The 25,237-nt window shown below is 35.1% G+C and overlaps 1 protein-coding gene across 1 annotated transcript in view; it reads left to right on the plus strand.

Annotated features, from left to right (window-relative positions):
• Positions 1-25,237, plus strand: part of LOC132729672 (calcium uniporter protein, mitochondrial-like) — a 29,341-nt gene that overhangs the window by 372 nt on the left and 3,732 nt on the right. The window contains exons 2-6 of the mRNA XM_060715480.1: positions 5,982-6,051; positions 9,730-9,900; positions 16,546-16,650; positions 21,345-21,508; positions 22,332-22,535. Coding sequence (XP_060571463.1) covers positions 5,982-6,051; positions 9,730-9,900; positions 16,546-16,650; positions 21,345-21,508; positions 22,332-22,535 — 714 coding nt within the window. The remainder of the gene's footprint in view (positions 1-5,981; positions 6,052-9,729; positions 9,901-16,545; positions 16,651-21,344; positions 21,509-22,331; positions 22,536-25,237) is intronic.

Consider the following 25,237-nt stretch of genomic DNA (forward strand, 5'->3'; position numbering starts at 1 on the left):
AGAAGATGTATGTGCTTTTATCATTAACGCGTCCCATAGTCCAAAAGTTCACCCCTCGGATGCTTTAATACTGTATCACTATTAGCCATAATAAATAATCAGGAAACAACTGTCACAGGGTGAGAAAAAAATGTGCAGCCAGACCGGGACTCGGACCCGGGACTTTCCAAATACCGTACCATGGCTCTACCGACTAAGCTGTCCGGCCACATACACATCTTCTCCCCTAAGTAGGCTTGTGAACAGTTCTGAACTGTGACATACTGTGCGAAAGTCTGTCGGTCCTCGCCAACTAAAAATCAGAAGGACCGAGATAAATTTCGATACAGTCAGTCCTCATGTCTGAATAAAATTTTAGCCAGTTTGAAACAATTTTTGGCCTTCTAAAATATGCAAAACTTCCAAGATCAATCTGTTTTTTTCATTTTTGCTTGTATTCACAGACCCAGATAATCAAAATTACCACAAGATACAACCAGTTTTTGCTATCAGTAATGTAAGCCACCATCTTGTCTTGGATAATTTCCTTACCAAAGCATATTTTTTCTCCAATCTTTAAAATTAAACCTTTGAAAGATGTATCATTTTCTTGTGAATAAAGTGAATAATGCTAATGTGTTTTTTTTTCCATAGTATCTTATAGTTGAGTCTGATAATTCATATTTGCTAAATGTTTTTGTTTATAATTATGGCAATATCCCTCCCACACCCCTATAAAAAATACCTTTCACAGTCCGGGCCAGAAAAAATCACCAGGGCCGGAAATAAATCTAAGGATCCCAGTCCTTATGGCTGGAAAAAAATTTTGACTTTCGCATTGACTGTAATAACTCCCCGGCCTGCTATATTGAAATTTGTCCTTAAATTTCACATAGTTACAGAGTAATGTGAATAAAACTCTGAGATATATTCAGTCACAGTCCCCTGTTTGGCTCCTAATGTCACTGGGTGATAAAAGTGTGCAGCCTGACCGGGACACAAGAAAATGTTCATTTTATGTGAAACAATGTAAATTTTCCAATTTTACCTACTGGTTCGGGACCACCAAAACCGGACAACCACCAAACCCTGACGGCCCCGAAAATGCTTAATTTAGTATTTTCTTTGTTCAGTGGTTGTCAGTCATTTTTTTATCAACAATAAGTGCATGTTTCTTTTAAAATTAAGTAAATAAATTTATTTCAACCTCCGTAAATGGTAATATTTCAATGTCTATTTCAAGAATGTTGACGTTGAAATTCGGGGGTCAAGAAAGCAATGCCTGGCCTCATATACCAGCTATAATCATTTGCAGAGTGAATAATAGAATATCAAAAACTTCAGCATTTGTTGCTGACATATTGTATATCATGTTACAAATCAAAACATCTAAGCTTTTATCTGAATTAAATCACATCATGTACATATCTGTCCGGACACATGGTACTGTAGTGTAGACAATTTAGGTAATTTTGATACCCTCCTTGTTGAGCCTCAGATATAAGTGTCATAAACAAACTAGTTTGTTAGTTAGGAGAAGAACCTAGCTGAACTGTGTCAAATTTTTTGGTCTCTAGGTTAAAAATTATGAAATCTGTACGGAAAAATGTTTCAAAAGTGTCCGGTTGATGGTCTCCGACCAGTATACTGGTTGGCGAGATAACCTTGACACTAAATCATAGTTTTTCTGCAATATCTTTAAGATGGACTTGTATATTACACTAGTTATTAGTAACCTACCTTTACAAACTTCAGTCAGTCTATTTTACGCGACAATGAAAAACCTATTTAAAGAAACAGGTACTTCTATGAGGACCTGAATGAGGTATATGATGATATTTTGCACCGCGACAGTAGATACATGTAACGTTGATATCTTATGTTGTAAGCCGGAAAGTGCTGAAAATCTAGAAAAAAAACATTTATGTTGATACTTTATATATTTTTCATACCTAATACCGATATATTTACCATATTTTTGTTGCCTCTACGGAGTAGTGGCGACATATAAGATCACTTCTCCGTCGTCTGTCCGCCCGTCAGAAAACTTGTCCGGACTACTCCTCATAAACTACTAGTGCAATTTCATCCAAACTTTACAGGAATGATCAGTACCAAGTCTAGTTGTGCATATTGTCAGCATTTTCCGGTTCAATGATTTTTGTCAGAGTAATGGCCCTTTAATAATTTTTATTTTTAAAGTGTGTCTGGACTACTTCTCTTATACCACTAATGCAATTTCAATGAAACTTTACAGGAGTGATCTGTAGCTCAAGTCCTTGCGCTTATTGCACGGGTTTTCCGGTTGAATGATTTTTGGCCGAGTTACATGTATGGCCCTTTGATAAAAAGGTGTTTTTTCTGTGTGTTGCCAGATACACAAAAGCTTGTCCGGACTACTCCTCATAAACTACTGGTGCAATTTTATCCAAACTTTACAGGAATAATCAGTACCAAGTTTAGTTGTGCACTGTCCGTCTGTCACAAAACTTGTCCCAACAAGAAATTGGCCATCATGAGGCGACACGTGATCACTGATCGCTCTTGTTGTTATATACATGTACTTAACAAGTTATTGCAAATGGTCATAACCTATAAGATAATTCAGTATTAGATTTTATCCACAACCTTTTGATAATCAGTTTGAATATAGATCTACAGACACAGGTCTACACAGATTTTGTATTTAAAACTGACAATATTAAGATATTGTTTTATTCTTCGGTCATGGCTTGCATTCTTTGCACAATCAATTGCTACCTTCAGATAGGCTCCCACTAACAAACTCTTTCTCTCTGTTACTTTCAAAATGGTACCAAGTCAAACACATGTTCTTTTGAGAGTGGCACATGGTTAATATGTCAGACAAGTTATCTAAGGATCGCTGACCGTGTGGGTTCAAACGCTGTCAGGGGCAAGCCGTTGTTTCCTTTGGCAAGAAACTTTACATTCATTGCTTAGTACTGGTTGTTCCAGGAACGGATTCAAGAGTGTTTCAGTAAGCTTATAGTTTCCAACACAATCAAACTAAAATAAATTTGTATAAACTAAACACATGTCCTCATCACACTTCACCCACTCTATGCCCTGAGCCTAGTCATCAACCCTCCCCCGCATGCTATATACACCACATGTGTAAATCTGACTGGCAAGCCCGCTTTGTCTTTCACTTTGAGGTCATTCCTCGTCAGTTGTGACTTGCTTCCTCCTACAATTATTTGTTTTCTTTGTTTAGCCTCTGTCATCTTCTTTAGTCTCTCAGACTCTCTCCTCTTTTGTACTCAGTTTCACTTTTTTCTTTATTGAACTTTACTTCTGCCTTAACATGTTCCCTTTTTCTTTCTTTTTGTCTCTCCCTTTTCTCTTCTAATGCCTTTCTTTTTCCTGAAGAAAATAAATTCATACCGATTTATAATGCAATGTTTATTTATATAAAGTTCAGATTTATGCTGACTGCTTTTATCAAAAGATGTTTACTTGAATCTCATACAGTTTAACATGTCCTCAAAATCTGTAATAATAAAATTAGATAAGATTGGTTTAACTTTAAGAGACTGATTTCTTTAGAATGAGTACATACATATTTTTGCTTTAATTCTTCGCTGATTGGAAAAGGATTTATTGCTCAATGTCTTCACCGCTTATCATCTATCCTTCAAGTACAACTTGTGACTTTTGCTTTTCTTTCTGTGCCTTCATTGGTTGAGGCATCAAAACATTGGCTAAAGTTTCTGGTACAAGACTGTCTTTCACTAACAGGTTTAGATTGTATGCCCCACAGGTTGGACAATATTCTGACCTGTTCTTTACATCCTTGATCTAAAATAATAATACGTTTAGTATTGTAGCACATAAAAAAACTGGTTTTAAAAACTGAAAACACATATCAAAATCATTGAATTAAAAAAATTATTGCATTAATGACAAAGTCACATATGCATGTACAATGTATATTTGCAAGAATAATAAGGCCAGCGTGCACAAATTGGAAGAAAAAACGACAAATTAAACCACTGGGCAAAAAGCTTGCCGCCCATATAGCTTGAATAGGAGGAAGAGTAATACCAAGAAGATGGGATGCCATCCTTGTAATTTTTGTTGCGATAAACAACCCTGATAAAAGAGAGAAAGTTTTATAACATGTAACAGTATACATGCATATGAAAATAACGCACATTAATTAACTGACTATCTAACATGGCGGGATTGGAACCTTTTTCTATCTATCATGATAAAGAACCATGCATTGAGTCTGTGATTTTGTGTGGAAATTTGGTGACATTTCTTTTGGCACCAAATTGCCTGGATGTTTTGTACCTTATTTATAGTTGTTGCACTTTAAATACCTGGCTTGTTTCTTTCCGTTATTAACATTTTTTTAACAGTTCTACATGTACATTGCCTGTCTTAAGCAAATCAAAGCGAATTATTCAATATCACATGATAACAAAATGGATGTCGAAAACCTTCAACAAGGGGTGTGTGTTTCATGTAATTTCTGATTAGATAATGAAGTATAAATAAGAGTTTTTTTTGTTTTCTTTCCAAAACCTTGAACTTGAAGAAAAAAATGCTTTCTTTCGGGCGAGTTTGTCGTACTTTCTTAACGTTTGAGGGAGAACCGCCTCTCTGATAGTGGACATGGTTTTAGGCTTTGTAACTTGTAATTTAATGATTCGACAAGTGATATTGATCAAAGTTGTCCTGGTTCCCTTCCGCCCCGTCAACGAAGATTAAATGGTAGCATACGGAGCATCATATTAAATTTGGCGACAATTTAAGGCGGAGCCGAACTTCAACAGAGGCGGAGCAAATGAAGTGAGTGACACTGCCTCAGTCGTTACCTCTCTCAACCGTTAAGTTTTAGAACGATCGACTATAGACTGGCTCATTGGCACGTTATTTATTAGATAAATAAAATAAGATATTGATAAAAAGAATATGATATTCAAACATGGGATTATCACTTCAGTTAAACGTTAATTTTAATTCCTTAATGCTCGGTGACATGTTGTACATCAAAAAAGCTATTTTTATTAGAAAATTTGAAAACAGTGTGATTAAGTTTAAACAAAAAAAGATACACAAAATCAAGTCTAAAATTTTCCCCATTGCTGAATAGACGAATGCATATCTACTAGACGCCGCGTGCAGCGAGGCGTCTAATAATTATAATGTATAACATGTTTTATAATGTACATGCATATAAAATATACATGTATATGGCACATACACGGAAAATAAACATATGTGTATTGGAAAATCTCTATGACATAAGGAAAAACTAGTTGCTCAATAAAGTTAAAGTACGCATTTGATTTACACCAACACAACAATTTTTTTGAGGTTCAACAATTTCTTTTAAATGCAATTAATTAAGAAGAAAAGTTCTTTAATTCATAATAATTATCAAAATTCTATCAATTTACATCAGTTTTACTTTGTAAGAATTTCAAAACATTTATGACATAAACAATAAAGCTAATTCACAAACTATTAAAACAAAGCAACTATAAGCAAAATGAGAAAAAACAAAAGTCTGATTTCTTAAATGTGTTACAGACATCTTGGGTTGAAGTAGAAGTTATGCTTCAAGTAAAAGAGATGACAACTGTGCAAATGAATCAATTCAATTTGTAGACAAGAAATGGCTATTATTCTGTTATAATGATTGATTCAAGGGAGAAACAGTGCCAATATGATAGCAGTAAGGTGTATTAGCTATTAGTTTGTTTCTACTCACGGTCTGGCAATTACATGGAGGAAGTTTGGGAGGAAGATAATTACTTGAGTTATGAACAGACAGACAAATATGCCTCACTAACAATTTATCTACAGCTGTTAATCATTGGCCCTTACAATTAACAGTTATATAACTGTTCCAGGAATGGCGATGAAAATGCATATATCATAGTATATTGAAAATAATCTGTTTAGACTTTAATTACGTTTTAAAAAGTTCAAATTTACCAAAAGAAGTTTGCTCTATTTCTTTATTTCAGAAATTGTCGCACATCAATGCTGCTGTCTGCCCGTGTTTGTCCTATTGTACAACAGTTCTCTCCAGAGATAGTAAGTTTTATTAGCTCAACTTATTTTTTTTATTAAAAGAAGTATGGGTATACAATGCTTTGAATTTGTCTGTCCGTTGGTCCGTCTGTCACTCTGTAGACCAAAAGGTTTTGGATCAATAGCTAAAAATGCTTAGGCCTAGGAACGTTAAACTTGGTATGGGGATTGTTCATGACCAGAAGGTGACCCCTTTATTGTTTTTAAGTATTTAGGTGAAAGGCCAAGGTCAAATTGACATTGAATGTCATAATGGTTTCCAATTAATTGATTTTGGAGTCAGGGGGTCAAAGGTCATATTGACCTTGTAGGTAAAAACAGTTTCTGATCAATATCTCAACAACTCATGGGCCCTTTACCTTCAAACTTCACATGTGCAAGGTCAAATCATCAAATTTTGGTTAAATTGTCATAATTTTGTTATTTATGTACAGATTTGATTTATGCTTGAAAAGACTTGCTACCAAAAAAACATACTGAATAATTTAGTTGTGACCTTGAACTTTCATTGACCTTGATGTAGAGGTAAAATTTTTAAAAAATCTTATTTTTTCCCAATAGCAATGAGATTAGGAACATAAGCACAGTTTTAAATGTAACACTGAACTTTGTTTCAGCTGACCTAGATAATTTAATGAACCTACTTTCTTGTCCTTTGATGTACAGCTATGAAATTTGGACCATGTGCAGAGTTTCAGATGTAAAATTGATCATTGAACATTATTGTAATGATTCATACTTGGGCAAAACAACAAGTGTTAGTAGACCTACCAATTGAAATTTAAAAAAGGGAAAAAATCTTTGTTTTTAGAAATAGTAAAAAAAGTCTGCCTGGCAAACCAGGTGACCAGATTTTTACTGTTAAAAAGTATTGTTACCTCTCAGTCTCACTTTTTTGTGATGTTTATTTTCCATAGGCCACTAGGAGTTATTCATACTGTTAATGTAAGTGTACCACATGACTAAGAAATTTGTACTGTTACATAAGTAACAGAACTTTTTAACAGTATAAAATCTGGTTGTGGTTTATTTTGTAAAAAACAGAATGGCAGCCATTTGTATACCCCGCACAACAAAGATGTAATGGGGGTATACTTGAATCAGCTTGTCCGTCTGGGCGTCTGATCGTCCGGCGGTCTGTCAGTTTTTCTTTGTCCGCCCAAAAACTTAAGATTCCTTTGACCCACAGTCTTTATATTTGGCAAGGCAGGGCCTTTTTACCCTTCTGTGCTGTAGCCGGTATTCGGCTACTTCCCCAAGCCAACTTACTACCTTTTTTCCCCAAAAAACAGTCTAAAATTCCCCTTCTTGCAAAGATTTTCCCTTTCAGAGAAATGTTACATCGAAGAAAAAAAACTTGTTAACAAACTTTCTTGTTTAAAAATAGATCATTGTTTTTGTCCAATGAAAGCTAATTATTCAATTACCCACTAGAGGGATACCTCAAATCAAGAACCCTCACATGTCATACGTAAATTTTCTATAATTAGGAAATATGAGTTAATGTATTCTTAGGCAAATAAAAAGTGGCAATAAATTGATCTGTAAAAACATCCCTGTAACTTATGTTGGACAGAAAGCTCCTAAAATAAGTGTGTTTGGGGGAAAATATGCAAATATATTATGATATTTCCCCCAAATGTATGATTTAAATAAGTCTTTATTTATAGTAATAACGGTTAAACTGCCAGTGGAAAATGTGATTTTTTTTCCCCAAAAGTATTAAAACCGCACATTTTTTCCCCACAAAAAGGGCTTGGGCGCCTTCCCCAAAACTAGTGAAAAGGCCCTGTAAGGAGGTTTGTCATGATGAGTAGATGACCCTTATTGATTTTGAGGTCACTGGGTCAAAGGTCACGGGCCTTGACTGAAAAAAGCTTGTCTGCCCAATAACTTAAGGATCCTTTGACCCACAGTCTCTATATTCCCATATTGATTTTGAGGTCACTGGGTCAAAGATCCGGGTCATAGGGGCCTTATCTAAAAAAAAAAGTTAGTCCGCTGAAATGCTTAAGAATGCCTAAAGTGTTATTGATTTTGACATTTTAACATTTGTAGCATATAATTAAGTTCTCATATATTCATCATAAAACACCCCCAGGCAAAGCTGTATGAATGGGGGTATTCAAGTCATGCAATGGCAGTTTCAGTTTTGAGGTCAAAGGTAAAGGCCACTTTGATCTTTGCCACAAAAACATGTAGAATACATAATTTAGCAATGCGCTGGCTTACTACCCTCAGATTTGGCAGGGAGGTTGTCCTTGAACTTTAAATGACCACTGTTGATTCTGACAAAGCGGTAGGCAGGGGTATTCATGCCATGACAGTGGCAGTTCTAGTTTTCTCAATTCAGCCTCTTTTGTATGCCCCCACTATAGGGCATTTAGATTTACCCTTGTCCTTCAGTCTGGACATCCACACTCACAGGACAGTAATTATGTGGCTAGAGAGACAATAGGTAACTGTTCTTTCTCTTTGATGTCATTCATTCCATAATGCTTTTATGTGGCTATTTTCTTTTGTGTGGCTAAAATGAACAATAGAGAGAACAATAGATTAGCCACATTATTACTCTCCTGTTAGAACGTCCGTCCGTTCTCATTTTGTGTTGCACGTAGCTCAAAAAGTATTTGACGTAGAGTCATGAAACTTTTCAGGCATGTTGCTCAGCACGTGTAGTTGTGCACCTGGGTATTTTCGTGTGGATATTTTTAAATTTGTAGAGTTATTGCCCTTGACTTTGTAAAAATTTGCAATTTTCAATTTGTGTCTCATGAAGCTCAAAAAGTATTTGACCTAGAGTCATGAAACTTTACAGGAATGTTGATCAGCATGTGTAGCTGTGCACCTCGGTATTTTCGTGTGGATTATTCTAGTATTTGTAGAGTTATTGTCCTTGACTTAGTAAAATTTGCAATTTTAAACTTGTGTCGCAAGAATATACCTAGTGTAATGAAACTTTACAGGCATGTTGCTCAGCATGTGAAGTTCTACACCTGGGGTTTCCCTTGTGGGTTTATTCTGTTTTGTCAGAGTTATTGCCCTTGACTGAGGAAAAATTTGCAATGTTCAACTTGTCTCGCACATAATTAAAAAAGTGTTTGACCAAGAGTCATGAACTTTTCAGGTATGTAAAGTGAAGTAAATGCAGAAATCAAATGAAAATTTTAAGTCCAAATCTGCAGGAAAATTTTAAGTCCAAATCTGCAGAAATATTAAAAGTCCAAAACTTTAACAAAAGTGGCAAAACGTTTCCAAAGTAAAAGTTCTTAAATAATTGTATAAGTGTTGACTTTTATGAGTTTCCAGAACTGTTTCAAGGTCTTTTTTTTTTCGATAGAAAAGTCAAATTTCTAGTGTTCTCCATGAAGATTGTTCCAGAATACAGTTACTCTGTAAATACTGTGGAAGAAATTTTGTTTCCATGAAAATTCATGAATTTTTCCAGAGTGACTTCAGAAAATCTATGGACGAGTTTGGGTAAAGTGATTAGGAATGACTAGGGTCCAGATCACGGGTACAGACAATATATTTATACTATTTTGTTCTTAGTACAGACTTTATTACTAATGTGCATTGACAAATGTGCTAGTTTGGTGAGTTTCCATTTCCTTCGGTGATTTTCTTGTAATATATTTATTTTGATCAATTGATTATATATATAAACATTATGAATTTAAGATGTATTGGTGGAGTACCGACATGGGTTGTCTGTGTTCTCAGTGCCTTTACCATCACGGAAAGAATCCTGTGAATTTGTGCTCAAACCTGTCTCCCATACAGTGCAAGACCTTGTATCATTTCTTAAAGAAGAAGACAAAGGAATAGATAGGGTGGCAGTGTACAGAGATAGTAAGTGAACATTTTGTCTTTGATTAGCATAGATCTGTATTTTTTATTGTCCATCACATTAAAGGAAAAGAAAATTGATGGTTAACAAACTTGCTAAGTGACATTTTAAACGGTACATTTAGCCTTAGAATGGACTAGAATTATTCTAAGAAGAAGTAAACACTGTTTAATAATGTTTTAATAATGGTTATTGAGCTTGTTAGATGCTTTTTAGGCAAAGAAAGCAGTATTTTATGTTAATTGGTTTGTCATTAAAGTAGCAAATTATAAACAAAGTAGTATTTTGTCTTCCATACAATATATAAATCACTGTAACTTGCTAATGGTAAATATGCAAAAGATATTCAAGCAATTTTACAAATGGGTACCTGATTAAGATTTGTAATAGAATACTAAAAATAGCAATCTTTGGAAAAATAAAATACAGTTAAATTTCATGATATGGAAGTTGACAGGATATTCAAAACAAAGTCAAGGAGAGTAGGAGACAAAATGTTGAGATATAAACTTCTTTATAAATATGTAGGAATAAGACCTCACAAAAGCTCAAATTGTCTCCATTCTGTTTACATACCTATTTCTATACCCGGAATTTTTGTCATATATTATGCACCCAGTTGTTTGCCCATCTTCTCTTCTAGCAATTTCATGTCCATCTGTACCTTTTGAACTGATGGAAGGAAATTGACACTACTTGGCAGAAATTTTAACCATAATGAGACGATGTGCAGGGTGTTTGTTTGACCTTCCTCAGGTCAAGGTCACACAGCACATGTTAACCATAATGAGACGATGTGCAGGGTGCATGTTTGACCTTCCTCAGGTCAAGGTCACACAGCCAAACATTAAATATTCAAATCATGTTAACAATTAAAGTTTAACACAATTACAAAATAAGGAATCATCACTTTAGACAGTCAGTACGACGGACAGTCTTTACAATCACTCTTCAGTGTATGCTGGGCACGTGACATTTTGATAAGCAGGACATGCATATTTACTCATATCACGGTTAAATTATTCGCATCAAGTACATGTTGTATGACTGAAGTTTGCAGGCTGTATAACGTAGAGAAATGTTGCTGTGGGAACCTCAATATTGCGTCTTATTAGAGGAACTTGAATCTACTTGCTGTGAGTTCTTTCCTTGCAAAAAACAGCCAACTTTTCTTCAACAGAAAATCTGAAGCTGTGGTACCTCTGTTTTCCTTTAACTTGAAGAAAAACTGAGTCAAATATGACTTCCAGTCAGACCTGTGTGAAAATGAAAACTGTTGTTTTATCAAAATATCATTAATAATGTATATGAAGTATATTCTTTTTGCAAAATTGTGTTACGGTATGAAATATATAGTAGTGTTCCACAGTGTAAATTAACATATGCATAGCTCCACAAAAATAATTTGATTATAAACCACCTATTTGCAAAATATATTTTAAGTTTTTTTTTGTGTTTTTTTTAAATTGCATATAAAAGCAATACCTATTATGTTTGTTGCTACTATGTATGTGTATTTCTAGCAATCGGCGTGACTCCTCTGTAAATGACTGCGAGTATCATAATTATATATGCTTGTATATTTTAAGCCTACTTTTTGTGTCGCCTCTACGGAGTAGTGGCGACATATAGGGATCACTTCTCCGTCGTCTGTCTGTCCGTCTGTCTGTCCGTCTGTCCGTCACAAAACTTGTCCGGACTACTCCTCATAAACTACTGGTGCAATTTCATCCAAACTTTACAGGAATGATCAGTACCAAGTCTAGTTGTGCATATTGTCAGCATTTTCCGGTTCAATGATTTTTGTCAGAGTTATGGCCCTTTAATAATTTTTAGCTCGACTATTCGATAAGAATAAGTAGAGCTATTGCAGTCACCCGAGCGTCGGCGTCGGCGTAACCACTTATGTTAAAGTTTTTGTAATAGTTCAAATATTTTCAAAGTCCATTGACATATGGCTTTGAAACTTTGCACACTTGTTCACCATCATGACCCCAATCTGTAGACAGGAGGAGGTAACTCTATCAAGCATTTTGACAGAATTATGCCCCTTTTTCGACTTAGAATTTACGTTAAAGTTTTTGTAATAGTTAAAATATTTTCAAAGTCCATTGACATATGGCTTTGAAACTTTGCACACTTGTTCACCATCATGACCCCAACCTGTACACAGGAGGAGGTAACTCTATCAAGCATTTTGACAGAATTATGCCCCTTTTTAGCTCGACTATTCGATAAGAATAAGTAGAGCTATTGCAGTCACCCGAGCGTCGGCGTCGGCGTCGGCGTCGGCGTAACCACTTATGTTAAAGTTTTTGTAATAGTTCAAATATTTTCAAAGTCCATTGACATATGGCTTTGAAACTTTGCACACTTGTTCACCATCATGACCCCAACCTGTAGACAGGAGGAGGTAACTCTATCAAGCATTTTGACAGAATTATGCCCCTTTTTCGACTTAGAATTTACGTTAAAGTTTTTGTAATAGTTCAAATATTTTCAAAGTCCATTGACATATGGCTTTGAAACTTTGCACACTTGTTCACCATCATGACCCCAACCTGTAGACAGGAGGAGGTAACTCTATCAAGTATTTTGACAGAATTATGCCCCTTTTTCGACTTAGAATTTACGTTAAAGTTTTTGTAATAGTTCAAATATTTTCAAAGTCCATTGACATATGGCTTTGAAACTTTGCACACTTGTTCACCATCATGACCCCAACCTGTAGACAGGAGGAGGTAACTCTATCAAGCATTTTGACAGAATTATGCCCCTTTTTCGACTTAGAATTTACGTTAAAGTTTTTGTAATAGTTAAAATATTTTCAAAGTCCATTGACATATGGCTTTGAAACTTTGCACACTTGTTCACCATCATGACCCCAACCTGTAGACAGGAGGAGGTAACTCTATCAAGCATTTTGACAGAATTATGCCCTTTTTCGACTTATAATTTACGTTAAAGTTTTTGTAATAGTTCAAATATTTTCAAAGTCCATAGACATATGGCTTTGAAACTTTGCACACTTGTTCAAACATCATGACCCCAACCTGTAGACAGCAGGAGGTAACTCTATTAAGCATTTTGACAGAATTATGCCCCTTTTTCGACTTAGAATTTACGTTAAAGTTTTTGTAATAGTTCAAATATTTTCAAAGTCCATTGACATATGGCTTTGAAACTTTGCACACTTGTTCAACATCATGACCCCAACCTGTAAACAGGAGGAGGTAACTCTATCAAGCATTTTGACAGAATTATGCCCCTTTTTCGACTTAGAATTTACGTTAAAGTTTTTGTAATAGTTCAAATATTTTCAAAGTCCATTGACATATGGCTTTGAAACTTTGCACACTTGTTCACCATCATGACCCCAACCTGTAAACAGGAGGAGGTAACTGTATCAGGCATTTTTTTTACTATCAAGCACTAAGAATAGTCGAGCATGCTGTCCTACCGACAGCTCTTGTTTGACTTAGAATTTACGTTAAAGTTTTTGTAATAGTTCAAATATTTTCCAAGTCCATTGACATATGGCTTTGAAACTTTGCACACTTGTTCACCATCATGACCCCAATCTGTAGACAGGAGGAGGTAACTCTATCAAGCATTTTGACAGAATTATGCCCCTTTTTCGACTTAGAATTTACGTTAAAGTTTTTGTAATAGTTAAAATATTTTCAAAGTCCATTGACATATGGCTTTGAAACTTTGCACACTTGTTCACCATCATGACCCCAACCTGTAGACAGGAGGAGGTAACTCTATCAAGCATTTTGACAGAATTATGCCCCTTTTTCGACTTAGAATTTACGTTAAAGTTTTTGTAATAGTTCAAATATTTTCCAAGTCCATTGACATATGGCTTTGAAACTTTGCACACTTGTTCACCATCCTGATCCCAACCTGTAGACAGGAGGAGGTAACTCTATCAAGCATTTTGACAGAATTATGCCCCTTTTTCGACTTAGAATTTACGTTAAAGTTTTTGTAATAGTTCAAATATTTTCAAAGTCCATTGACATATGGCTTTGAAACTTTGCACACTTGTTCACCATCATTACCCCAACCTGTAAACAGGAGGAGGTAACTGTATCAAGCATTTTTTTACTATCAAGCACTTAGAATAGTCGAGCGTTGCTGTCCTACCGACAGCTCTTGTTAATTTAAAAGTTTGTCCGGACTACTTCTCTTATACCACTAAAGCAATTTCAATGAAACTTTACAGGATTGATCTGTAGCTCAAGTCCTTGCGCATATTGCAAGGGTTTTCCGGTTGAATGATTTTTGGCCGAGTTATGGCCCTTTGATAAAAAAAGGTGTATTTTTCTGTGTGTTGCCAGATACACAAAAGCTTGTCCGGACTACTCCTCATCAACTACTGGTGCAATTTCATCTAAACTTTACAGGAATGATCAGTACCAAGGGTAGTTGTGCATATTATCAGCATTTTCCGGTTCAATGATTTTTGTCAGAGTTATGGCCCTTTAATAATTTTTATTTTTAAAGTTTGTCTGGACTACTTCTCTTATACCACTAAAGCAATTTCAATGAAACTTTACAGGATTGATCTGTAGCTCAAGTCCTTGCGCATATTGCACGGGTTTTCCGGTTGAATGATTTTTGGCCGAGTTATGGCCCTTTGATAAAAAGGTGTTTTTTCTGTGTGTTGCCAGATACGCAAAAGCTTGTCCGGACTACTCCTCATAAACTACTGGTGCAATTTTATCCAAACTTTACAGGAATGATCAGTACCAAGTCTAGTTGTGCACTGTCCGTCTGTCACAAACTTTGTCCCAACATGAAATTGGCCATCATGAGGCGACACATGTGATTACTGATCGCTCTTGTATTTACAATTTATCAAAAATTAAATTAAATTTTTGTAGAAATTTATAACTATTTCCATGTCTGATCATTGTCTTCCTTCTGAAATGAAACAGGGAAATTGTTTCTTGCAGATTATGTACAATGTCTGCAAATTGACTCAAATTCTTTCAATCATACTTTTTGAACACCTATTTCACTCGCCGGAAGCCACCATACTAACGTTGAGTAGTATTCAATGATTAATAATGCTAAAGAAATGTAATGTAAGGTTTATTCTGTTTTTTCTTGTTTACAGGTCAAAATAAGAATTGATACACACTGGTATGTCTTTATTGGAGAATAAACTGGAGAATAAACAGACAGATAGTGTAGACACCTGTGACAAAAATAAAATATCAGCATTAAAAAATGGCAGCACAAACAAATTAGTTTTCATATAACCATAACAAACTCTTAGCAAAATCCAGTCAGTCTTTGGCTTAAGGGGGCTCATTTTAAACTTGCATGTAATAGACTATTATTCACATTAATCACTTCCATCAGAGTTCAATATACATGCAGATTTTATTTAATTTTGTAATGAATTAGAAGGTATTTTACACTTTTGTAACATAACTAATCTTTAGGAATAGGCAGTCACAACCCAAATGCAGAGATGCTCTATATAAATATCTCAAGCTTCTAACTTTGTATGCCAGGAATAGCCATATTCAATTGAATGTGTAACCCTCTGTTTATTCTCCAGTTTATTCTCCAATAAAGACATACCAGTGTGTATCAATTCTTATTTTGACCTGTAAACAAGAAAAAACAGAATAAACCTTACATTACATTTTTTTAGCATTATTAATCATTTAATATGCTGAATACTATTACTCAAATGTTAGTAATTTTAAAAACATGATTTACCTCGCATTTATCATTATAAATTATCTGTCCTTTCAATGTTTTGTTTGAAGAGTAACTGCCACATCCACGGAGCTAATCAGCCATACGTTAATTATCAACTAATGATTTATTTTATGTAATAATGGTTGCTAAAAATAGAAAACAGGGGAAGGAATCTTGTTGCTTAGTATTTATGTAAACACTGCTGTCAAATGATAAATTTTAGTTAATGCAGGGAAAAAAATCAATTTTATCACAAACCTGTGCCACTTCTGCTATCCGTAAAAATGGCATTGCACGACATGATATCATTTGCGTTATACAAATATAGTGTAATGATGCGCTAAATGTTAGTGTTACACTATAGGTGCGTCAATGAAAAAGTGATTCTTTTTCACTTTAAACAGTCTTTATTTTGGGTATGTGATACATAGAATATTTGAATTAGTGCGGGTCCATTACTGAATTTATTGAACAAAAGAATAATTATGCTCACCAGAAATTAACAAATAGAAATTGCATAGAATGGTATCATTTGAATGTTTACAAGAAAGGAATTTAAAGCTGGGTACGAAATAGTGAAGAGCAGCAGTGATGAAAAAATAGAACAAAGAGGAAAAGGAAACGACATCAGTGGTGTAAAATGAAATATTTAATAATGATTTTATTACCTCAAAATGTCTATTTTCTTCAATAATATCCAGTACAGCCAATAATTTTATAATCCATTGCAAAGAGACAAGTATGGAAACTAAACAATGGCTGTTGTTAGGCCCTAGACTTTTCCTTGAGTTTTTGACATTACATCATATATGCACAAGAGTTTTCTCATATAATAATTATGCTCTGAGGTACATATTACCCCAAGAAAATTTGAATCATTCGATGGAGATTTCAATTCAACATATTGGCTTGTTTACTTTTAGATGGAGCAAAGATTGCTGGATCAACTACGATTGATATACTGCTGAGATCCCCTTTCACTGTCACTATTAATGAGAATTCATACACCATAAGCCCTCCAGAACCAGGTAAGCTCTGTCAAAAAATTATCTCTTTCAGTATCTTTATTTTGTCCTCTTTCAAAGAAAAGGGTTATATTGTTGCAACTGTTGGTCAGTCTGTCAGTATATCTGTCCATCAGTTTCATCTCTGCAACATAGTTTCCTCAGAGCAACTCATGAAACCATTTGACACAATCCTTTGAGTAGAAGACTCCTATTGTTTTGGCATCCATGCTTGAAGGTAAAGGTCACATTGACCTTGAATTTGAAAACAGTGGAAACAGTTTTCTTTCAATAACTTGAGAACAATGACATACAGCCTTCATTTATCATAGGATGATTACCCTCATTGATTAAAAAAACAAAACTTTTGTTTTTTTGATGGTGCCCATGTGTGAAGGTCAAGGTCACAGTGATCTTGGATGTGAAAACGTTAGTGCTCATGAAATAGAGAATTATTTGGCCCACAACTTTCAAACTTGTTACTTAGCAAGCTTATATGAAAACCTCAATTGGGATTGCTTTTGGGCCCCCTGGGTTTAAGCCAGGGTTACTGTTACTAAAAATAGAAAAATGGTTTGCGGATAATAACTAGAGTTAGGAATCAAACTTAGTATTTAGCAAGCTTATATGAAGACCCTGGTAAATGGTTTCTAGACAATAACTAGAGTTAAGAATAAGATATTGTAATTTAACTTGGTATATAGCAAGCTTATATGAAGAACCTGGTTGGGATTTCTTTTTGACCCCATGGGGTCATGGTCACTGTTACTAAAAATGGAAAAATTGTTTACAGACAATAATAAGGATCAGGAATGAGTTATTATACCCCCAAAAACGAAGTTTGGGGGGGTATATAGGAGTCACCCGGTGGTCGGTCGGGCGGTCGGTCGGTCCAGACGTCCGTTGCATTTTCCTTGTCCGGAGCATAACTTGAAAACTAATGGTTGGAATTCAATATAACTACATACAATGGTCAAGCACATTGAGAGGAAGTGCAGTGCACAAGAACCATAACTCTATCTTGACTAATTACAGAGTTATTGCCCTTTGTTACTTTTCCTTGTCCGGGGCATAACTTGAAAACTACTGGTTGGAATTCAAAACAACTTCATACAATTGTCAAACACAATAAGGGGAAGTGCAGTGCACAAGAACCATAACTCTATCTAAAGTAATTACAGAGTTATTGCCCTTTGTTGCTTTTCCATTGCTTTTTTTTTTGTCCGTTTTATTTTCCTTGTCCGGAGCATAACTTGAAAACTAATGGTTGGAATTCAATATAACTACATACAATGGTCAAGCACATTGAGAGGAAGTGCAGTGCGTAAGAAACATAACTCTATCTTGACTAATTACAGAGTTATTGCCCTTTGTTACTTTTCCTTGTCCGTGGCATAACTTGAAAACTACTGGTTGGAATTCAAAACAACTTCATACAATTGTCAAACACAATAAGGGGAAGTGCAGTGCACAAGAACCATAACTCTATCTAAAGTAATTACAGAGTTATTGCCCTTTGTTGCTTTTCAATTGCCTTCTTTGTTTGTCCGGAGCATAACTTGAAGACTAATGGTTGAAATTCAATATAACTACATACAATGGCCAAGCACATTGAGAGGAAGTGCAGTGCATAAGAACCATAACTCTATCTAAAGTAATGACAGAGTTATTGCCCTTTATTACTTTTCCATTGCTTTCTTTTGTCCTGACCATAACTTGAAGACTAATTGTTGGTATTCAATATAACTTCATACAATGGTCCAGCACATTGAGAGGAAGTGCAGTGCACAAGAACCATAACTCCATTTTGACTTATTACAGAGTTACTGCCCTTTGTTTCTTTTCCTTGTCCAGAGCATGACTTTAAAACTACTGGTTGGAATTCAAAACAACTTCATACAATGGTCAAGCACAATAAGGGGAAGTGCAGTGCACAAGAACCATAACTCCATCTTGACTAATTACAGAGTTATTGCCCTTTGTTACTTTTCCATTGCTTTCTTTTGTCCGGACCATAACTTGAAGACTTATTGTTGGAATTCATTATAACTTCATACAATGGTCAAGCACATTGAGAGGAAGTGCAGTGCATAGGAACCATAACTCCATCTTGACTAATTACAGAGTTACTGCCCTTTGTTACTTTTCCTTGTCCAGAGCATGACTTGAAAACTACTGGTTGGAATTCAAAACAACTTCATACAATGGTCAAGCACAATAAGGGGAAGTGCAGTGCACAAGAACCATAACTCCATCTTGACTAATTACAGAGTTACTGCCCTTTGTTACTTTTCCTTGTCCAGAGCATAACTTGAAAACTACTGTTTGGAATTCAGTACAACTTCATACAGTTGTCAAGGACATTCAAAGGAAGTGCAGTGCACAAGAGCCATAACTCCATTTTGACAAAATACAGAGTTACTGCCCTTTGATACTTTTCCTTGTCCGGAGCATAACTTAAAACGTACTGGTTGGAATTCAAAACAACTTCATACAATGGTCAAGCACAATAAGAGGAAGTGCAGTGCACAAGAACTATAACTCTATCTTCAGTATTTATAGAGTTATTGCCCTTTGTTCTTTTTCTTTGTCTTTCTGGACTTATTACAGAGTAATTCAATTAAACTTCATCAATGGCCAACCACATTGAAAGGAAATGCAACATACATGAACCACAATTATCTTTAATTGCCCACAACCATAACTCTATGTTTCAATTCTTTTACAAGGTATTCTGTTACTAGTAACATTCTCATTTCCGAAGCAGACTTGTGGGGGTATTAATCACATTTAGTGATAGTTCTAGTTTTAATCAAAATTAGTATATATCAAGCTTATGTGGAAACCCAAATTTGAGTTCCTGGGCTCAAGGTCAACTAAAAGTGGAAAAATGGTTTCTGTGCATTAACTAGAGTTAAAAATAAGATATTGTAATCAAAAGTGATGTATAGCAAGCTTATATTAAGACCCTAGTTGGGATTGCCTTTGGACCTCCTGTGGTCAAAGTCACTGTTACTTAAAGTAGAAAAATGGTTTTTGGACAATAAAGAGTTAGAAATGAGATATTGTTTGATATGAGATATTGTAATCAAACTTGGTATATAGCAAGATTATATAAAAAATTTGCATGTTGATTAATTCAGTTAGAGTAAATGCCCTTGACTTAATACAAATTTGCAATTTTCAACTTGTGTCGCACATAGCTAAAAAGTATTTGATCTGTAATCATGAAAATTTGCAGAAATGTTCATCAGCATGTGAAGTTGTGCACTTGGGGGTTTGCTTGGGCATTTATGCAGTGTTTGTAGAGTTATTGCCTTTGAATTTTAAAACATTTGCAATTTTCAACTTTTGTAGCGCATAGCCCAAAATGTTTTTGACCTAGAGTCATGAACTTTACAGAAATGTTGGTCAGTATGTTTATTTGTGCATCTGGGGTTTTGCTTGTTTTCTTTTAGTAAACTTAAGGATATAATTTCTTGCAGCTCAATATTGGGAAAAATCGAAATGTCAACTTGGGAAAAATTGGATGTCGCTTTTATGCCCCAACCACTTAGGGGTATGGAAATCATGTAGAATTTCCTTTGTCCGTCTGTCATACTATCCTGCTGTTTGTCAGGAGACTGACAAAACAGTATAATGTGGGGGCACTCATGTCCTATGGTCATATTTCTAGTTTTGTTATTGTATCAAACTTGTACAAAACAACACTTACATTGCCGCACCAACTTCTTAAGTTATTCAAGTTTTATCTTGACCTGTCAATGACCTTGACTGTCATGGTTAGGGTGTTGAATTAACGTGGTTATTAACGGAATCGTACTTTGTTAACCCTTTCCCTCATGAGCATATTGTAAAAAATGGCCGTTTTCATTGAAAAGCCTCCTGTTACAAGTTCAAACTGCTATAAAACTATGAAAAATGCTTCAATACTAATCAAACTTGGCACAAATGTTGACTGGACTATTGCCTTAGTACCGACATGCTCAGTCTTAAATTTCCTGTTACCATGGCAACGAGGGGACCTTTCAAAATTGCCAAAAATCGCTATTTTGTGTTGATTTTTTGCATCAAAATTAATTTCAAAGTGCTGCAACTTCTCAATGGATTGAGATAGAGTCAAAGGCTTTTCAACGTTGGTTACACATTACCTTATGATCAACCTGGGGTCATTTTTAGCCTCTCACAAGTTCAAAATTTTCTTGGCGATAAGGGGGACTACCGCCCCCTTTAACCCCCCCCCCCCAAACAGAATGGGGCTAATCCCCCTTCTGGCAACCCCCTGATGTACCTTTTTGATAGGAGACGGCACCGAAAAAGTGATCACTTATTTAGGCAACAGTTCCCAAAGGAAAAACAGTATTTGGGGCCTAAATAGGGTAGTTTTTTACTGTTTGAGGCCTCAAAAGGGGGGAGGGGGTCGAAAAGCCGTCAAAACATGTCTGTATGAAACACACTCTTTATATGATTCTAAACATCAACGTGTTGAATAATTCAATTTTTAAATTTTTGAAATTAGAATTTGTAAGATAATACAAGACCTCTTTCTTTTACAGGCCTCTAAATGGAATGAGTTTACTTCCCAGAAATATTTGTTTTTGTATTTTCTTAGATAAAAGATTATGAAAGAACATGTTTTGTTTTGTCTGCTAAGGCTAATGTAACTGGAGACATGACATTATTTAACATTATTCCTCACTGATTTTATTCTTTTCCAGAAATGACACTTCCTACAGAGAGCTTTGAAAAGTTAACTGAAGTAAAAGCATTGACTGCCAAGCTTTTTTCTCAGCTTAATGTAGAGGAATACCAGTTAAAGCGAGAGAAAGAAATAATTCAGGATTTGGAAGAGTATAGAGTGCAGATTGCCCCATTACTTTTGGTATTTAATAAGTTTTGATAAGCATTATTTTAAGTGGATTAGTTTACAGTTGATACATTTTCCATTAGTATTTCAAATATTGATGAAATATATTTTTTAGAAAGTCTCAAAAAAAATTGTGATAGTGTTCTAATTATACATTTAATTATAATATTTCATTCTATAACATGTTAATATCTGCTTCATGTAAATCTATATACGTCATATCAGATCATGTTTCCATGCTTACCAACACCATCCATATATAAATAATTCCTTCATACCAAGTTCATGGTTGGTTGTCATATATGTACTATATACTATCAACATCATTATTGAGGGTATTATAATCCAATTTACTTTAAAACTGCAATTAAATCCGATTGTATTGGATAATACACATCACGAGTATACTTTACTTCTTTTGCATACGCTAAAACGGTTTGGGAAATAGAGTTTTTCACACATTTATTTGTTGTGTTTGATTGTTGACACTTGTGACATTACGAGGTGGCGTTCTCTAAAAACACAATTACTTGACAGGTAAAAGTGGTCGTTTAATGAAAAGACTGATCTCAATTATGAGACTCATTGGCGGTCGCTGGTCGTGTTGAGCAAAAGTCGCTTAATACATTAAAGATATAGAGAGAAAATAATCGGGAGGGATTTAAAGTGGTCGTTTAAGACAAAAGTCGCTTAATACACGTGGTCGCATGGGCAAGTTAGACTGTATATTAAATATTTATAAAAAGAAGTCTAGTGAAGAATTATGTCATATTGTCAGCTGTTTTATGTTTGTACTTCTATGACATTATTTGATTCTTGATATTTGTAACCATTTCAGCAAAAGGCGGAGATGGAGCAGAAAATTGTGTCAAGAAATACGACAGCGATGTATGTAGGGTCAACATTAATGGGCTTACAGTTTGGGTTTTTTGCCCGGCTTACATGGTGGGAGTATTCATGGGATGTGATGGAACCTGTCACCTATTTCGCAACTTATGCTGCTATCATTGGAATGTATGCATACTATACTGTGTGTGCACAGGTATGTGACCAGTTTTATATTTCATAGCATGTAGGACTTACATGGAATTATTGTACTGTCGTGTTTGTATAAAAATATGTGGCTCTCTTTAATCTATTGAAATAAATTTTATCAGTATCTCAAAATCAAAAGGTGACATTTGAGCATCCATATTTATAAGCTGTACAAAATGACCCTGACTCTAAACTAGTTGTGGCAAAAATCTGTTATAAATACTCAGAGTGCTGTTGGCAACCTATTATTCCGTGTCTGTTGAGCGAAACTAGACAGCATACCAGGATATAAACCATTTGTTGCTGAATTTAGTTTTCTCAATTTGTATTTCTGAATTCATCATATAACAGTCCCAATTCAAAACAGAACACTTCCATGTCAGAATTATTGGTTAAATAGGTCAACTTACTTTTAGTTTGTAACTAATGTATAACCTAGATTTTGAATCAAGTAGATTTTGATGAAAGGAATTGTTACTGAAATATAAATTCTACAGTAATTTGTTTAGAATATTGAGCATTACTAAGTGATTATTTAAGAAATACTCAAAATTGACTTTATCATTTATGGCTGCCACTTTGTCCGTCCTGGAATTTTGTTTGGGCTATTTCTCACCAGCCACAGATGGGAATTTAATTAACTTTTATAGGAAGCTTTGCTCCAAAGAGGAGATACATATTAGCAGCATGTTCTAGTTTTGTAAGTTTTAGCTTGAAAGTGTGAGCTTTAATGATGTTTGACTTTCCTGACAGTCTGTCATCCACAATTCATTTAAAGTCACTTGTGAAACCACATTATCAACTTTGATAAAACTTCTCAGAAATGTTTCTTGCATGATGGTCAAACAGTTATTCAAATGGTTCTGGTCAATTGCATATCTAGGTCACAGAAGCTTAAATTACAACAAATTAGATTTTGACCTTATGCTTGTTTTATGGCCCCCTTCCCCACCCAGTATAGTTTTTGCAGTGTCAGTCCTTTTAGCTTGACTATTCGATAAGAATAAGTAGAGCTATTGTAGTCACTCGAGCGTTGGTGTCAGCATAACCACTTATGTTAAAGTTTTTGTAATACCTCAAATATTTTCAAATCCATTGACATATGGCTTTTAAACTTTGCACACTTGTGCACCAACATGACCCTAACCTGTAGACAGGAGGAGGTAACTGTATCAAGCATTTTGACAGAATTATGCCCCTTTTTCGACTTAGAATTTACGTTAAAGTTTTTGTAATACCTCAAATATTTTCAAAGTCCATTGACATATGGCTTTGAAACTTTTCACACTTGTTCACCATCATGACCCCAACCTGTAGACAGGAGGAGGTAACTGTATCAAGCATTTTGACAGAATTATGCCCCTTTTTAGCTCGACGATTCGATAAGAATAAGTAGAGCTATTGTAGTCACCCGAGCGTCTGCGTCGGCGTCGACATAACCACTTATGTTAAAGTTTTTGTAATAGTTCAAATATTTTCAAAGTCCATTGGCATATGGCTTTGTAACTTTGCACGCTTGTTCACCATCATGATCCCAACCTGTAGACAGGAGGAGGTAACTCTATCAAGCATTTTGACAGAATTATGCCCCTTTTTCGACTTAGAATTTACGTTAAAGTTTTTGTAATAGTTCAAATATTCTCAAAGTCCATTGACATATGGCTTTGAAACTTTGCACACTTGTTCACCATCATGACCCTAACCTGTAAACAGGAGGAGGTAACTCTATCAAGCATTTTGACAGAATTATGCCCCTTTTTCGACTTAGAATTTACGTTAAAGTTTTTGTAATAGTTCAAATATTTTCAAAGTCCATTGACATATGGCTTTGAAACTTTGCACACTTGTTCACCATCATGACCCCAACCTGTAGAGAGAAGGAGGTAACTCTATCAACATTTTGACAGAATTATGCCCCTTTTTGACTTAGAATTTACGTTAAAGTTTTTGTAATAGTTCAAATATTTTCAAAGTCCATTGACATATGGCTTTTAAACTTTGCACACTTGTTCACCATCATGACCCCAACCTGTAATCAGGAGGAGGTAACTGTATCAAGCATTTTTTTTTACTATCAAGCACTAAGAATAGTCGAGCGTTGCTGTCCTACCGACAGCTCTTGTTCAACTTAGTATTTACGTTAAAGTTTTTGTAATACTTCAAATATTTTCAAAGTCCATTGACATATGGCTTGGAAACTTTGCTCATTTGTTCACCATCATGACCCCAACCTGTAGACAGGAGGAGGTAACTGTATCAAACATTTTGACAGAATTATACCCATTTTTAGCTCGACTATTCGATAAGAATAAGTAGAGCTATTGCAGTCAACCCGAGCGTCGGCGTCGGCGTAACCACTTATGTTAAAGTTTTTGTAATAGTTCAAATATTTTCAAAGTCCATTGACATATGGCTTTGAAACTTTGCACACTTGTTCACCATCATGACCCCAACCTGTAGACAGGAGGAGGTAACTCTATCAAGCATTTTGACAGAATTATGCCCCTTTTTCGACTTAGAATTTATGTTAAAGTTTTTGTAATAGTTCAAATATTTTCAAAGTCCATTGACATATGGCTTTGAAACTTTGCACACTTGTTCACCATCATGACCCCAACCTGTAAACAGGAGGAGGTAACTCTATCAAGCATTTTGACAGAATTATGCCCCTTTTTCGACTTAGAATTTACGTTAAAGTTTTTGTAATAG

The sequence above is a fragment of the Ruditapes philippinarum genome, unplaced genomic scaffold (assembly GCF_026571515.1).
Source record: "Ruditapes philippinarum isolate M1 unplaced genomic scaffold, ASM2657151v2 ctg422_1_1_1_1, whole genome shotgun sequence".
NCBI lineage: Eukaryota > Metazoa > Mollusca > Bivalvia > Venerida > Veneridae > Ruditapes > Ruditapes philippinarum.